Source organism: Falco naumanni, chromosome 8, assembly GCF_017639655.2.
Source record: "Falco naumanni isolate bFalNau1 chromosome 8, bFalNau1.pat, whole genome shotgun sequence".
In the NCBI taxonomy this organism is placed as follows: Eukaryota; Metazoa; Chordata; class Aves; order Falconiformes; family Falconidae; genus Falco; species Falco naumanni.
In genome coordinates, this window is record NC_054061.1 from 22,074,476 (window position 1) to 22,092,001 (window position 17,526).

The 17,526-nt window shown below is 36.1% G+C and overlaps 1 protein-coding gene across 7 annotated transcripts in view; it reads right to left on the reverse strand.

The window, feature by feature from the left end:
• The window catches only part of PKP4 (plakophilin 4), a 101,586-nt gene that overhangs the window by 43,650 nt on the left and 40,410 nt on the right, over positions 1-17,526 (reverse strand). For 2 of the 7 annotated variants that reach the window (XM_040603807.1, XM_040603806.1), the window contains exons 3-4: positions 16,360-16,472; positions 4,209-4,243 (exon numbers count right to left, since the gene is read on the reverse strand). The exons of 2 other annotated variants lie outside the window; for them this stretch is intronic. In XM_040603807.1, the coding sequence (XP_040459741.1) occupies positions 4,209-4,243; positions 16,360-16,472 (148 nt within the window). Of the gene's footprint in view, positions 1-4,208; positions 4,244-6,862; positions 6,868-16,359; positions 16,473-17,526 lie in introns of those variants that run through there. 3 more of the 7 variants (XM_040603812.1, XM_040603808.1, XM_040603810.1) reach the window with 3 other exon arrangements.

A 17,526-nucleotide genomic window follows, 5' to 3' on the forward strand; every position in this document is an offset into this window, starting at 1 on the left:
TAAGCTAACTTCATTTCTAAGAATACTGGCTGAACTTTACAGACAGCAAAGGAAAGTGTCCTCATTCACAAGAGAAAGCAAAGGAGACATCGTAACACTATTACGAAGAGATGAAAAATTTAAACCTAGTCTGGAAAAAAAGGACAAAGATGAGGACACGAAGCAGTAAGAGAACATGAATCAAAATTATTTTGACAGAAATATTAAGCATTCAGTTGCCATCACGTTACACTTACTGATGAAGAACAGGCATCTGAGATGCAGTCTGGAATAGTTCATGGAAAGGCTGGAAAAGACCTTTAAGATCATTGAGTCCAGCCGTTAACCCAGCACTGTGAAGCCCACCACTGAACCATGTCCCTCAGCGCCACAGCTACACACATCACCTCCAAGTGATGGGAACTCCACCACATCCCTGGGCAGCCTGTTCTGGTGCTTGACAAATCTTTTGGTGAAGAAATTTTTCCTAATACCTCCCCTGAAGAAGGGGAGTAGGAAATGTGGGTTATGTTTAAAGGTAACACCAGATATTTAAATTCTTGCTGAAGAAATCTATGAATGAGCCTCCAGCAGAAACCAAAAGAAACATGCTAAGAAGCAACAGTCTAGTAAAAACTTCTGTGACTGCTTCATGTCAAAAGTTGCGAGTTGTGGACGGTGAAGCCTGCCAAGTGCTCTTTGAAAATGTATCTAACAGCATGTAACAGAAAGAGGCAAAAATGTTAGGAGCTTGCAGAAATCTGAAGCTAGGAGGAAGATGGAAAAATAAATTCCATGCAATAGCCACAAAAACTCTTTCAATCTGACAGAGAATACTCTGATATAAAATCTAGTGGTACTTTTGGAAAAAAAATCCCACGCAAATCTAACACCCCCCCCCCCTCAAAATACCCTGACAGATGAGCTATTGGAAATTCTTTATAACAGTTGCTATCACAGTATACTTTAAAGGAGAAACAAAAAGCAAGAAGCAAAAAAACCAAGAAACCAAGAAAACAAGAAAAAACCAAAAATGGTATTTGTACGTATCAAGCTGTAAATAAATACTCTGATTTTTACCAATAGCTGTACATAAAATGCTGCTGTCTCACTATTTGCACAATTAGCCATAACGGAACATTAATACTAAAAATGTAACTCATTAATTGCTATTATGAGGAATGTTTGAACACTATTGAAATATCAGATTAAAAAAACCAAACTACTAAAACCCACCCCAATAAATTTTAGAAATTACAGGCAGCCAGCAGAGTTATTTATCAGTAGTACATTCTTATGTCCAAACCATCTAGTAAAATTTGACGCTAATTAATTTATTATAATAGGAGTATTATGACCAAATTTAATTAAGATTTAATAGGAAGTGTTACTACACTCCCATTAATTTTATTGTCAGTGTGCTTAGAAATGATACAGAAAACCAACACTGAAATAACTCACTTCCACAGCTCCTGTTACACTAACTCGATAACTGATCATAACACACATCAGTGGGTACTAGATATTCTTTGGAATAAAATACTTGCAGGGACTGAAACATTTAAATTACAATTATTTTCAACTTCAATACTCTAATGTTCCATGTTTTCTGTTTAAATAATACAAGGCCCTGTTATTCTAATTACTTGATATTACATGATACTAAATCAACGTCAAACTGACAAATAATCAATTTTGGGAGAAAACACATAGTAAGAATAAAGTTCAATTGTGCAGTGCCGTACAGATGTTCCTAAGACAGAGGTCTGAACGAAAACCTCGCCTACATCACACATTTGCCACCAAGCAAATGCTTTCACAAAGCTTAAAAATAAAGATTGTTTAGGCTCTCTAACAAAGGCAAGAATGCACAATAAAATGAATTGTTGTCTTTCAATCTCTCCCTGCTACTATAAATCATGAGGAGAGTGCCCTGAATAAAATAATAGCCCTTTATAAATGGTTGCTGATCTAATATTCTATTTATAAGCATGTGCAAAACAACATCATTTTGCATTTCTTTAAAAAATTCTGTTTAATTCTACTGATGCATAAAGCAATTACAGGTATGGTCACATCACATAATCCACTGATTTTTTTTTTATATAAACTATTATCTGCAGTCAGGAAAAAAAGGTGATTTAAGGTAGTGTTTTCATTCATCTTTAACTTCAGTACTTTTCAGCATGCAGTTGGTAAAGTGCATTTTAGTGCTCAAGTCTAGTGACACTTCTTCAAAACAAAGCTCAAGAGTGAATCTGTAAGTAAGTAAAACTTATATTCATGCTACAATCATAACATAAATGTATACATTAAATGAAATGTGTATCAGGAAATTCTAAGCAAAAAATATTTTTCCCCCCACATGCCTGCTTCCGAGCAATTACTCCAGAAAAGCCTTACTTTAGATACACAGAAATGTAAGAAATATACATCTAGACTTATACTACTATATACAGTATTTAAACAGAAATCAGTTTTTTTTGTTAGCAGGGATGTGCACAAGAGATTCTGAAGATAAGAAACACACAAATGGGAGGAAAGAATTACAGGGGAAAAAACAGAAGCTGGATAGATGAAAGTCAGAAAGGAACTAACAGAAATCAAGAAGAAAAACAAACCATAGACACAGACTAAGTTACGTGAAAAACTGAAGAAGAAATAAAGAAATGTAATGTCATTGGATGAGATAAGCCAGTAAAGCAATGACCAAGACCTGTGTAGAAGGTATCTTTACCTCACTGGAACATTATAGAAACAGGGGAAGTAGTATGATAAAAAAACCTACAAATCAAACAAAACCTCACCAAAAAAAAATTCACACTAAAAGAGTAAGAAAAACTAATTTCTCGATTACCTGAAAGAACTAATTTGACTTCTGTTTAAAAACACTGCTAAAAGAATACCTGAGAAGCACCACCATGACTAGCAAAATTTAAATTCCAAGTAGGCTGTTGAGAATATTAGATTTAAACAAAAGGAAAAAAGATAATATGTGCCTCACCTCAGCTGAGGTGATACCGTGATGGCAAGTGAAACCATGTAAACACAGTTATACACAAATTTAAGAGCTTAGTCTCTAAATAAAACAAATAAACAGGGAGGGGAAGGGAAAGTAGATAGTTTGAGAGACTTATTTACCTAAAATAGTCACAATTATCATAATGATGAACATGCTTAAGTGAACAGGCAGCTAACTGCAATGTGTAATTCTTTGTACAGCAGAAACTGGATAGCTTTTAAACCAGTATGCATCAGCCTTATATAAAGAGATATTAACGCTATGCAGAACTTGGTTAATACAGCTTTTAACAAGCTACCTAAAATGCTAATTGCATTTTGATTACGTTAAACATTTTGCTTAATATGACATTCTGTCAAGAATACATGATTGAATTAAAGAAATATGATCCAGTGCAAAAAGCAATTCGCAGGGAGTCAAGGTCCCATTTCTGGTCCTGCTGTGTGGTTTTCACGTGTTAACTTCTGCACATACGCTTCATCACTCCGAAGAGACTACCACTGTTCAGAAGACTGACTCTCCAACATGAAATACTTTAACTGATGCAAGAAACTTAACTATAGTCAAATGCTCTGATCTGTAAAGGACAGATTGAATTATTTCAACAGACGCCTGAATGTCACTTTTAAGATACAGTCCTATCCATTCCTACCAGTATACTCAGAAGCAGATGTTGAAGTACGAGACAAATGTTCCTTGTTTTGGAAAGAAAGTTGAAGCTATCCTGAGATTCAAAAATAGAAAAAGCACCCTTAGAAAAGCCTTCGCTTATTGGAGATTTTTTTCAATTAAGTAAGGTTATCTGTAAAAAGAAAATCAGTTTTCAAGCTTAAAACAGAGAGTTTTTTTTCACGATCCTTAGTTGCCATGGGAAAGAACTGAAAGCATTTTTTAATTAATTGCAAAGGAGACCCAATACAAAGAGTTGTTGCAGTCACATCTCACACAAAAATGCAAAGGCACAACAAGGTGCGAGAAAAGTACCTGCAACTACCTCTAAGCAAACCAACCTTTTACAGTAACAAAGGAACACAACAGTTTCTTCATGTGTGAGGAAGAAGATGTTCATGTTACACTTTAGAAAAGATACTTGAAAAAGAGACATAGCATTGCTGCTGATGTTCAGTTCACTTCAAGACAAGCAAAGAATGCCAATAAAATGAAGGTTTTGGGGCTTAAAGCAAGATGTACACATAAAAGATAATACCTGACGATCTCCAAGGAAATGACTTCTCAGTAGAGCTGCAGAAAGAAAAAACATTATCACGAAAATGAACCATGTGGGTACTTTGGATATTTTTTTTTTTAACCGAAGCATACAAATTTGTACAAAAAAACCCCAGCAAAATTTCAATAGCCCACATAAATAATATTCTGCAGCACATAATACCTGGCACCTAAACCATTGGTTAACGATTTTGATTTTGTATTATTCAGTGGGAATGCCCTGTAACTTACTACAGCAAATTATCAAGCAGCGTACATGATTTAAGACACACACTTATAATTTAAGGTGTAACGATGTAAATAGAATAGCATATACAGAAAGTGTTCCCAGTTATATATGTATGATTAGCAGCAAACCAACCACTGCAAAGACAGGAGCAGTCACTGCGCGTGGGAGGGTCTAGAGCATTTTGCTTCTACAGTTGAACAGAAACAAACCTACAATTTTTACTGTTATTTCATATTCCAGTTTTCCAGAAAGAATTCTGATATTTTGCATATGAGAAATCAAACCATTTGACATACATGCACACCTCAGTGTAAACAGGTAACAGATTTTACATTGTTAAGGTTCAAGAGAGGCCTCAGGAAACAATTATTTCATAAGATGGAGTTGGTGTTTAGTATCAGTGTAAAGCCCTACTTCTCTTGTATTTTTCCAATAACTATTTTATATCAAACTTTCTTAACCATTTTGTTTCTTCTAAAAAACAAAGTTCATGTGTAGTTAACAATACTGATGCATGGCTACCTTTGCAGACAAATGCAAAATTAACCCATGCATTATAAAACTAGGTATGTTCTCCTATAAAAAATATGTAGTTTCCTCACTCTACATATGAACTATCAAACTTTGAATATTAAGTGATTTTTGCAATGATTATAAGCAGCTATTTGCCAAACAAAAAGTTGTTCAAAGGAAAAACAGGAAAGGCCATGAGATTTGATGATATCTAAGTATCAGCATGAAACTGTGACTTTGGTAAGATGTTTCTACTCCTAAGTTAATATTATTTATTTTACTTCTCTCTACCACAGCTACTAATTACAAAAAACTTTAGCACAGCAACATAAACACCACCAGATACTTATTTTGTAAAAATAAGAACAATAATTTAGGAGCCTTTTTTGGAAACAAAGTATTTGTGTATAAAAGGGTGCTAAACTTGCATATGAGTACAAACTAAACTACAATTACAATGAAACGTAAAGAAAAAGGAGAATTTGAATGCAGGCTTGAAGCGACTGAAAGCCAACTTCATATCTACTTTACTACTTATTGGCCATTCCTTCCCTCAGTCAACAATTTTAGTGTCTTTTGGGGTGTTACACTGATTTTTTCTTTAGTATGTACATAAAGTGGACCAGTTAAATAGACTGAAACTAGGTGTACAGAATTACAGGTGAAGAGCTGAACTCCAGATTGAGACCTTTCAGGCTCATCTGACTTCACAGTTTTCTTTGTGTTCTACTGTATTTCCGAGATGCTTGTGGAGAGCACTCAAACACTGATACCATCAAATTCAGATGCACGCCTGAACTTTTGCAGATATTTTCTCTTTCCTGAAAGACCAACTTGTCCAAGCCCAGAAGCACACATATCTTAAGTTTAGACAACGATGAAATTACTTCAGAGTACTGGGACACAAGTCCAACGTCAGAAACACTAAATAAGTACATAAACAAAATAAAACTACAAGCCTAACCAGGATACGCAACTAGTTCAACTGAATATCATCCCGAGGGTTTAACTAGGATAGTTTAACAACTTGCTCTACAACAAACATCACTGCTCTCTCCTCCAAAACTCAGCTACTGTGACCTCGTGAGTTCTGTCGCTCCACTCGAGTGCAAAGTCAGGTGGATTAGTTTAAACTACTTTTAGTTGTATAGTTTAAATTGGGATTTAAACAAACCCAGATTTTGCATGACAGAACCTGCTAAGGTGTTTCAGGAAAGAAGCTCATAGCCTCCAGCTAACAGGAGCTCATAAACGGCTACAGATGGTTATTTCTTAAGCTATTACAACTTTTTCTGCAGAAGAACAGACTAAGTGAACGTGGCACACAAGCTAGACAGCTCTGTGAAAAACCCAAAGTATCTACAGACCCCAGGAACTCTGCAGCACAGGAACAGTGCTACCACCACCTGGCTATTCCAGAGCAGTAAGCAACGCCAAGACCACCAAACCTCAGTTTTTGCACAGCCTTGAGCTAAAGTTCATTCAATTTAAACAAAAAGTTAAAAATATTTCTCATTTCTAGTACACTACTACTGAATCTAATTAGTGCATTAACTCCAGATTGTTTCTTTAGGGTATTTTGGGAATTGTAATTACATGCCATAAAATTCTGTGCAACTTAGCAGTGTTTTCTGGCTTGCAAAAAAAAAAAAAAAAGGAAAGCTGAATTCCCAATGTCAGTTAACATACATTATTTTTTTACTGAGTATATCCTTTACTCTTTACAAAGCAAACTTGGATATAATGGGTCCTTTAATCAGTTACTGTTAGCCTATTCATTAATACTTTCCGCCACTAAAATGAAGAAATATGAAGACTATCGGACAGATACTGTGAACACTGGGCCCAGAATTCTCATGCTACCTGAACAACAAAAGTTTAACACTCTTCACCTTTTCCTTTATTCTTCTGACTTCCTGGAAACTCAAATCTTTAAAATGAGATGACATCATTCTGTGGTGCTAGCCAAGGTAAAAAGTGCTAAGCATACAGAAATACTTTACTCTTACATACGATTTTAAACCCCCCAGACATATCCTTACCCAACACATCTGGCTAATTGAACGTTCTTTACATGTACAGGACTTAGGAACAATAAACGTTGCTCTGACTATGGGTCATAAGTAGAAAGCTACTTCATGAACAATTAGACGGGTTAAGAGTTTAATTTGACTCATTATTTTTGCTGAAGCCCAACATCTACCAACTTAATCATCTAATTGTGTCACCTTACAGAAGAAATGTTTTGAAGTTAAATCTTTCTGCTTTGATAAGTAAGTCTAATGCGTTTTATTGCACTGTTTAAAAAACAGTGTGGTGAAATACTGCACTACCAACGGCTGCTGCCATTAACTAGTCATTTTATTGTCTTGTCCTGATATTACCATGTACTACATCTAGAGAGAGCCCATACATGGTGCACTGCACTTCTAAAAATACTTAATATTAGCCCACTATTATCCTTGAAAAAGAATTAGGTTAGTAGGGTAAACATGCAGAAGTTATATTCTTCTTTTGGAACAGTTTGGTATGATGAATATAGTTTTCAGTGAAAGGAGTTAAGATATAAATATTACTACCATATAGCAGCTATTTTTAAATGCCATGGAGGGAAAGCATAGATAAAATATCAGCAATAGAGTCATGCACATGAAAAAATTTTCTCTTCCCTTCTCAATCTGCTTCACAAGAGCGCACAGACTAAGTGAAATAAAAACATAACTCTACACCAAGTGCATATAAAATACATACACTGAAACACTAATTTTTTGACCAGTAATACAAACAGTTGGTAACTGAGGATGGAGCACGCATACAAACTCTGCTGAAATAAATCTATTAATTTTTTTCTTGTTCCTTTTTTTTTCCTCACTTGTATTTCCTAAGTATCCAGATTTTGTTTGTTTTCTGGTTTTTTTTGTTTGGCTGGTTCTCTTCTGTCCCTTTCTTCTTTTCACACCTTTCCATTGTCATCTTACAGCTTTAGTTCAAAGCTGATGTCTTAGACACAAAATTGAACCAGCTGCCAATCTGGAAAAAAACCTAATCATCTGATAAATGGAAAAGGTTTTGTATGCAGTCATTTAGAGACAAAATGTATGAAGTATCACTAATACCATTTTACATTCTTCAAGAGATAGTTCTCAAATGAACACCTTCCAGCTTTCCATTTCCAAGCTAGAAAAGGAGGTCAACGTTCATCTTAGCCAAATGGCTATGACAGCTCAACGGTTTGGCCACACTTCAACGGCACAACTGGCTGATCAGGGTCACAGCCAGGTCTCCGCCAGTACCTGTGTATGGGATGGCAAGGCTATAGGAACAACACAATTTTAAAAAAAATTGCAGATTTCTGATTTTTGTTAAGATGTCTTAAGCAGTATGCTATTTTTAAAAAATTATGTAAACACAACTATGAACTTCAGTTTCTAGACAGGACAGTTAAATTCTCAGTGCTACATACATCTTTTGAAGGTAATATATGATATAAAACAGTCTAAGCTTATTATCTTAGCAAATATTCCATAAGATTAAATGTATTTGTGATTTGAATGGTACCACTTGAGAGAAGTAGTGATTTCCATTGCTTAACTGCTTTAATATACCGCTGTTGTCATCAAAAAAAAAAGGCACCAGCTGAAAAACTTAAGCATTATTTATTAAATATTTTTAATATGGTGAAAAGCTGTAAAAAGTTAAATACATAATTCCACTGAAAAATGTACGTACTTCACATGTATTTCTTTAGTATTTTTGTTTACTGCTTGGCTAAGCTTTCATCACTGGAATACATCTGTTCTGTCAGGCACCCAGTAGTAAATAGTTTACTCGCAGGGATTCATGCTTGCTGCTTAGGCGGAGCTGCCAGCCAAAACTCAAGGGGCCTGTTAAGACTGAATGTATTGTTTCACTTGTCCTTCATCTCCCATTTTAAATATCTACATCAAGAACATGCTTACAATTATACACAGTATCTCAGCTTAAAGCTTTTTCTAACTGTGAATTCTTGGTGTAGGGTGATTTTTCCCTAATACAATAGCATATATTAAACTCCATAAACTTGTAATACACGTTGCAAGCAACTGGCAACCATCCAATGAAATGAGATTTCATATTTCTGTTTTTCTTGTTGATACAGGTTAGTAGAAGTTCTCACAAATAATTTAACAAAATGAGGTAATTTTCAGTCTTCAGCTTTTCTAATAACTATCTCCTTGATTTAATAAATATGCCTAATTCCTGTACCTACTCTGCTAGACAATGTACCAAGTACCACAGACATCTTATCGCCTCCATACAAAAATTAAACAGCTCTGCCACCAAAAGCCAGTGGTCCTGTGACTTGCTAGAGGTTTTCAGCTGACACAGGCCAGCACTAACACTCTGGGTATGTATTTAGAAAACTGTATCTAGAATACTACACCCAAATGTGGTTACTTGTACTGAAGTATGGCATTTCAAGTTGAAATGCAATGCTCAAAAGCAACTAAGCCTCCCAAGCCCGCCCCAGCACACAGAACATCTGCGCATGGTGGACACCAGCCCACCGCCGCCATACAGCCCCCTATGCCATCTGACCCCACGCAGCCAGCAGCATACCACCCATCACCACTGTCTTCCTACTGGTACCATGAAAACAGCAATTCAAAATGCAGGTGTCTGGCATGTTTGACTGTCTTCAGAAAGAATTAACAGTCCTTCAGGCATGATTTCAGCTAAACGATGCCCCACAGTAACTACCATGACACAGGCATTTTCAGAAGGTGACAGGTTAACACATGCCACCTCACTCATCACCACCATCCGCTAGCAATTTCAGGTCATCTTGCATAAGCACTCGTACAAGCAGTGACCATAATTCAGCTGACACGCAGTTGCTTGCTGCATCTCAATCCGCAGCATGCAGTAGATTTGCATTCACAGTAAAAATAACAATCCTGTTTTGTAGCCCAATCTACTGGTAGGATAATAAGTATCTACATATGCAGCTGAAGTCAATATTAAATCATCACTCTTCAATTTATCACCAGAAAACTCATCAGTAAGCGACAATATTTTTTTTTATATTTGAACATCAGCAAATTGCATAAAAATCCCCAAATTCCTCAGTTCTACTGGCATTTAAAAGCTTTGACAGAATTTCAGAAAGGCTCACAGTCTGGGTAAACAGAAAACAAAAATATGAATACTGGAGCTATCACAAGAAACTTCGCAAGTTTCACTCATTTTCAATGTAGACATGTAAAAAATAAGCATCTCTAAATTTTAAACGAAGAGTTGATGCTGTCTGAGTGCCGCAGATGAAGTGCCAAAAGAAAGACACAGCATTCAGTACTGGACTTGGAATTACGCCTTCTGTATCAGAAGGTAAGTGTTTTTGATCACCTACTCAACTAGGGTAAGCACCTTAAATAGCCTTATTAAATGATGGACTGACTGGAAATACAGTGACTCTTTTAGTTAAGAGTAGGGGACCCTCTAGTGCTTCCTGAAGTCATCTGGTAAAACTACTACTTCAAAAATATGCAACACATACTGCATACACATCAAAGGTTGTATGTCACCTTAACCACTAATGAAAATACCTATAACATGATTCTTAATGTATTTACATTCCCAAGACTGCCTGAAGACCTGAAGTGAGCAAGAGTGTACAAACCAGAAGGAAACACATCAATGGAAAGTTCTGTCTAACATGTAGGTACAGTCAAAAAAGCAAATCTGACCAGGCTGTGAAGAAAACATGAAAAAATCCTGAATATTTGCTGATATTACATAAACCAATGGTTATGTTCTTGGTTTTTCCTTTTTTTTTCTTTCTTCCTACTCTAGAATTAGCAGAAATTAAAGATAAGAAAAAAACAAGTTCACTTTCTAAGACAATTCTAAATTAAAGACATTTCAAAGTTCAATCAAACAGTAAAGACAGAGGAAAAGCCACTTGATGCTGTTTTGAAAAACAGCAGAACAAACCTAACACAGTCCATTCTCAAGTTCTGAAATGAAGTTCACAAGGTATCACTACAATCTAAAATGTAGTAAAATAAAAAACAAATCTTTATACGTAATTACCTGTAAAATTGAAAATAGAAACTGTACAGCTAGATTGAAGAAGGCTTAGAACACACGCAGTAAGAACTGTAAATGCCTAAAGCAATCATGGCATGGACCAGTTTCTAACAAAAGGAGTTTCCCTCATTCTGCAGCAGAGATGGGTCCTTCCTCCAAGTGCTCAGCATCGGCAACTGTCAGGTGACCAGCTGACCGGTTATTTTAGCTAACATGGCAAGTAGCTCTTACCTAGCCACTAATGACGGAATTAATCATCATTTCTTCTAACCTGTTAGGATACATGGACTATTAATATCTGTGCCCAGAACATTTTTCCAAGGGCTCTATGATGATCAAGTAGGAGATCTTCATTTAAAATGATTCATTACTGAGAAAAATGCTGTTAAATACCTTTTAGTCCTGCTTTTATTGTATGCTGACACTCTGCAAAGAAAATGAAGCGTATCTTTTCTTACTTTTAAATTTAATGTTGTCCTTTAATAGATTTGTTTTCAAATTTCAGTAAGCATAGTATTAGTGTAAATAAATAAATAAATAGTTTAAATTACTGGGATTCCTTCCCTCTCCCTGCCCCGAAAGCCCATGCTGATTCTAAAGGTAATTTTAGTGGAGCTTATAATTTGCTATGAAAGTGCCATCATATATCGCAATATATGCAAGCAATTTCAAATACACCTTTTGGAAATGCTGAAATGTTAAATATGCCATACAAACCAAACTAAACTGTATTCTGTAAGGATAATTGCACCCAGATCAGCTCACTGAGAACAGTCTCATCAGGATAAACTTGCTGCGGCACGCTGTGGAATGCCCCAAGCACGGGGGCGGTGCGTCGTCTGGCAGCGTCTCGCATGTTACGGCTCCTCACACGGAACAAACGCTGCACAGCTTCACACGACAGCGTGCTGGCTTTCAAGCAGAACTACTTGCTCTGTTTACACCCTTTACAAGTGTTCTCCCATTTTATGGGAAAAAACCATGCGCGACCATGAAATGCAACACATGTTCATTTCAAAGTCTACAGCGTTCAATCACAGAGTGCAATATTTTACTGAATCACTTTGGAGTATTTTCTACTACTACAGGAAGTGTTCGTTGTATTTCAGCTGGCATTGGGAAAATTGAAGAAAATAATCCATCCCAGTAGCTGTGTTTAATTTTACAAAACTCAGAAGGCTTCAGGCAGGAGCATTATTACTCAAACTGACCGTTCAGTACTAGAAGTGTTACATTTTTTATTATTTACTGTACTGCCAAAAGGGCTTGCATTCTGATGAAGTCTAGTGTGCTGTTTACCTACTATTCTTTTGTTAAAGTGTGGCAAGTTGCTATTACAAGTGCAGTATTTTAAAATTAAACAAGTATAAGCCTTTTGGTTCCCAACACCACTCAGTTTTATTAAGTTACACACAACAGGTAATTCACGAGAAGAATCAGTCGACTGTGAGTCACAGAGCCAATTCCCACCAGAGAGGTTAGGCAATGTGCTTTATGAAGTGAGCCCGACTACCGACCCCTTGATACATATCGATGTCTACCTGCATCAGCACATACTCCAACACAACTGGCAGCCCAAAACTGAATCCAACAGAGTCAGTAATGCTACAGATGGAAAGTCAGCTGCAGTGTTGTATCTGTTTGTACAGGAGGCTGAACAGCCCAGTGCCTTCTTTACAGAAACCAGTACATGTTATAGCATGAAATGGAAGTAAGAAGATACAACTGAAACCTCATGTTGTTTTTCCCAGTCTACCATCTCTGATCTTCTAGTGTGTAACACAGATAAAAATATTTAATGTTTACATGTAACACTAATACCACATATTGTTTCAGGCTCTTAAGAGGTTTGAAAGTATACAGGATGCCATGAACATCTCAGAAGTGCTGAGTACAATACCCATTTATAAAAATAATTATGAGAAGAAATAATTTTAACAGACAAATAACCTACAGGTACACAAAAATAAAGCTGCTGTACTGGAATTCAGCGCTGCAGCAGATCTAGCGCTTCCTTCGCCCATTACACTACAATTGTTCAGGATCAGCAGATCTGCTCTTCTCATCTCTCACACTCCTCTTCAGAGAGCAAAACAGCCAACCACTGCTGTGTGTTACCTGCCTTTACCATATAGCTGCAATACAGGTGGGCAACAGACTAACAAACCTGAACTACAAGTGCTTTCTGTTTGTTGTGCTTCGTTCACGCGTACAAAGCAACACACACTTTTCTTAAGGCCTAGCAGTAACAAAATGAACCATGATGCTGCAGTGAGAGTCCTTCTCAGGTGTGCTCAAGTAGATGACAGCCTGATCATCGGTGTCTACCTCCAGATGGTACATCTGCACAGCCTGCACTCCAGACTGTGCCAGAGTCTGGGCTCATGGCCGTGAAGACTCGCTGAGAAGCTACACGTACAAGCTACAGATGTTTAAGCTAGTTTAAGGTACTGATATCGCACTTCACCCTTTGCTCACCAGCTGTAACTATGACTTCCCTTGGGCTGGCACTGGTGCAACTGGGTCATGAGTTGGCTCAGAGGGATGACTTGACAAGACACAGAACAGCTTGAAGCTCAAGCTGCAACCACCAAAACAGGCGTATGCTGCTGCAAAAGTACCTGTGCCTTCATGTCAGCATCTGTTTTGCAAAGTAGGACCACCTCCTGGCCAGCACTGGCTTGCAGGAATTCCATTTAGAAGTGGGTAAATCAGAGGCACTGCAATGACCACCAAGGTCAACAGAACCTTCAGCTGGACCTCTGAAAACTAAATGCTCCTGAATGTTTTAACCACATTAAAGGAAATTAAAGCACTAACTTTGAAACAAAGCATTGTTGATTTCCTCAGGGACAGAAAACTTGAACACAGGATAAAACCAAAAAGGCATATGCATCTTGTGCTTTAGTTTTGCTTGGTTTTTTAGTTTTTATCGTTGTTTTGGGGTGTTGTGTTTTTTTTTTTTAATATAAGACTGCTGGACAATTCTTACATCTGGCTAGGAGAAAAACATCATCTTGCTCTCTGAATGCTTAGCATCTTTGTGTTTTTGGGAGCACGCTGTTAGCTGTCCATGACCAATCTCTCAACATGGCATTCAGTTTCCAAGCCTCTTCTACGTGCCCCCTTTGAGGTTATTTAAATTCTTGTCAGCCTTAGCAAAACATTTGTATCACCTAGTTTGGGGAAACACAGGAACCTTTTTATGGCTTTAAATTTTGCTGCTGTATTTGTGCCTGCTGTGATACCGCTCTGAGAAATTGTTTTACCTTGGTTATTTTGACAGCTCTTCTAACTACACTGAAAGCAACTTGTTGTGAAGAAATGAAACCATCTAATTCGATCACAGATTTCCCCCTGCCCCCCCAGCTTCTCACACATCTCTTAAAATGGACATCCATGTTAAGAAAGTAAGTAAAAAAATTAACCAAAGGCACACACATCTCAGAACATAATGTCTAAACCAAGTTTTAAGCCCATGTCCTTCAGTAAAAAACTGATGTAGCATGGCATTCTCATCTATACAGGACCAGACTCGGCTGGGATACAAAAATTTAGAAATGTAAGAACAGATATGTCAGAATATCAGAATACAGATATGTCTATAAGAGCTAAGAATATCATTAGGCTTTTATTTTAAATGTGTAAAATATTTTATTAGCAACTATGGAAAATTTATGGCCTAGAGCTTGAGAGTTTACCTAGATTTGTGAAGGTACTCATACCGAAGTACAATGCAAACCAACTTACGTGCTAGTATCTACTGTCCCTAAACTTTCATAGTTGTTTTTTTTTAATATACAAATAAACAAGATTAGCCATAAGGGAGTAATTTCTTCTCTGGCTGCTTCATGATATAAATTATGTTTTTCATCTTGGTTAATTATGGTATTTCAAGGAAGCACAGGATCTAACTTACTGCGTAGCTACTGGTAATTGTACATTATTTCAAAAATAACACTATATTATGTGGGATAAGGTAACTCAGATGTTCTTTGCATGTGAAATTCTCTGGACTTGGGATTTAGGAAAACCTTTTCCTTTGAATTTTTTCAGGCAAACTTATTGAAAATGGACATTCAAGACTAAATGAAAGGTGGTTGGAAGCGTAACATAACTAAGCTTTTTACTTGTTCTTCTGTAGGAATTTAACTTTTTTAAAAGCTCTCAAGACAAAATCTGAGCAGCAGTTGGAGAAATACGTGGATCTAGAGGGAAGACAGGCAAGTATGAAGGGTATAAAATAGTCACGTTGTCCAAGGAATATTATTAATAATTCCAAGTGTCTTAACAAAACATGAATTTTATTACAAGATACAAACAAAAGTTATCATCATAGTAACAATACTGTCAATTAACAACTCAGGCCAAGTAGTTTGATATATAAACCCAACGGTATTAGCTGGTACATTGGATTTTTTTAAATTTATTTTTAAGTAATCGCCTCCTGTTTCTTAAGTTTTTGTAGGAATTTTCCATTTAACTTGCAGAAATATTCATTAAGGCCACAGGAGGAAACATTTCAGAATGATACCCAAGTTTATTCCTGAAAGGATACAGAAACAAACAGTATTTAAGGCAAGAAATAATAATGTTCAGAGAATACTCTCTATGTACAGGCCAACATGAAGTTTGCTGTAACCTGTAATGGACGTATAAATGTTTCATTAAGAGAACACACTTATCCAGGCTTTCAGATGCAAGATACGCTTGAAATGAATGGGTGTCCAAACACATCTCGAGTTAAAAAGCTTGTTAAGGAATTAAAAATAAATAAATAAACAGAATACTAGTTACAGTTGAAATATTAACAAAATGCTCTGCTATAGTTATTGTACGTGAAATACATTAGGTATGTTTCACACTATTTAAATATGCTAATAATACACTTATAGCAAGATGTTCCCTGAGAACAAATGTAACAACAGAAAGTATTTCAGAAAGGCTGGAAGAAACTAGATAGTTAATTCAGGGGAAAAAAAATACTGGATTACTGCATTTAACTAGCACTAATACTTTGACACAAATATGTATTAAGTCTACTGTATTTCTCTCTGGCTGAACCTTAAAAGTAAAATTCAACATACTTAAAGCAAAATTAAAGCCTTACATACACTTTATTGAAAATGTAATCAATTATTATAGAGGCCTCTTTAAACTGTCCCACTTTACAGCAAATCTGCATTTTTTTTTTAATACTTCGGATATTAATGGAAGGTGAACAGCTATCAGTGAAAATATATTTATGTAGGACACAAGCACCACTAAAAAGCCCTTTAATTTATGGGACATATGAAAGTGAAGTCATCAGGACTTGTACCTTGTGCTGGCGATACTTGGTGATTCTGCTCCAAGCCTACATCTTTCTAGCTGATTAGCCACAATTTGCCTTTCCACTTCCAGTTCTCTGGTAAGTCTTTGAAATTGGAGCTCCTGAAATTTCAAAATAAAAAGAAAAGCATTCTTGATGTTAAAAAATGGGTGTGGATTAATTTTGAAACAATCACTGTTTCATCACAATCAAGTTCCTTGTTCTGATTCTTCCTTAGTGGAATAAACTATTAGAGGATTAAAGTGGGAAATTTAATGGTTCTTTAAATCAGTGATTCATGCAAATACTGACTTATCACCTGTACAAAAGGAAAAACATGTTTAAGCATTTGTTAATTTTATTCCTCCTGCAATTAAAATTGTGTCTCCTTACGTTGCCACAATCTAAAAAAATCAGTGCCTATAAAGTCAGTCTTCAATTTCATCTATAAACAAGGTACACTGGAAAATACTGCATCTTAACCTTTCCAGCTGCAAAACTTGAAATCCTAAGCTATGCTATCAGAAACTTAAAATGTATTATTTCAGACTGGCTGAGGGTAGAGGTGTGCTATTTCACCTCTCGCCTTTTCAACTTTTGTTATGTTTCTTGGTCAAATGTACCAAACCTCAGCCTTTGTAAAAGGCTTTTAGAATGCAATGCTCAGAGGAAGACATGGGAAATAGAAGCACTGCACAGAATTGTTTGTATGTTATTAAAATCTGGAAACATTTTCTATAAACATGATACTCTGAAATCTATACTCTGTCATCAAGGGATATCAGTGATGTTCTCATCCACAGTTTGCTTTTATTAATGATAGAACACAATTTTATTGAGCAATTGTATTATTTTTCAAACTGATATTCTACATCCCCTGAAGTTTGTGTAAACTGTTCAATACTATTTAAAGATAGATGAACACCAATATTTAATAATCTCATGAAGCAAATCTTATAGACAAGTCAAATAGAGCACAGAAGCATTCCCTTAATTTTAATATATAAATTACTAGTAAGGTTTTTTTTCTGAATTTACGTAATGTAATTGTATTACATAGCAGCTGCATGCCTTGCCATATTAAAAGTCACCTTCATTCATATATTATTATTAACGCAAACTATTCTTTCACACCTTACATTACATGGAGCAAGGCTTAAACACTTCACTTTCATT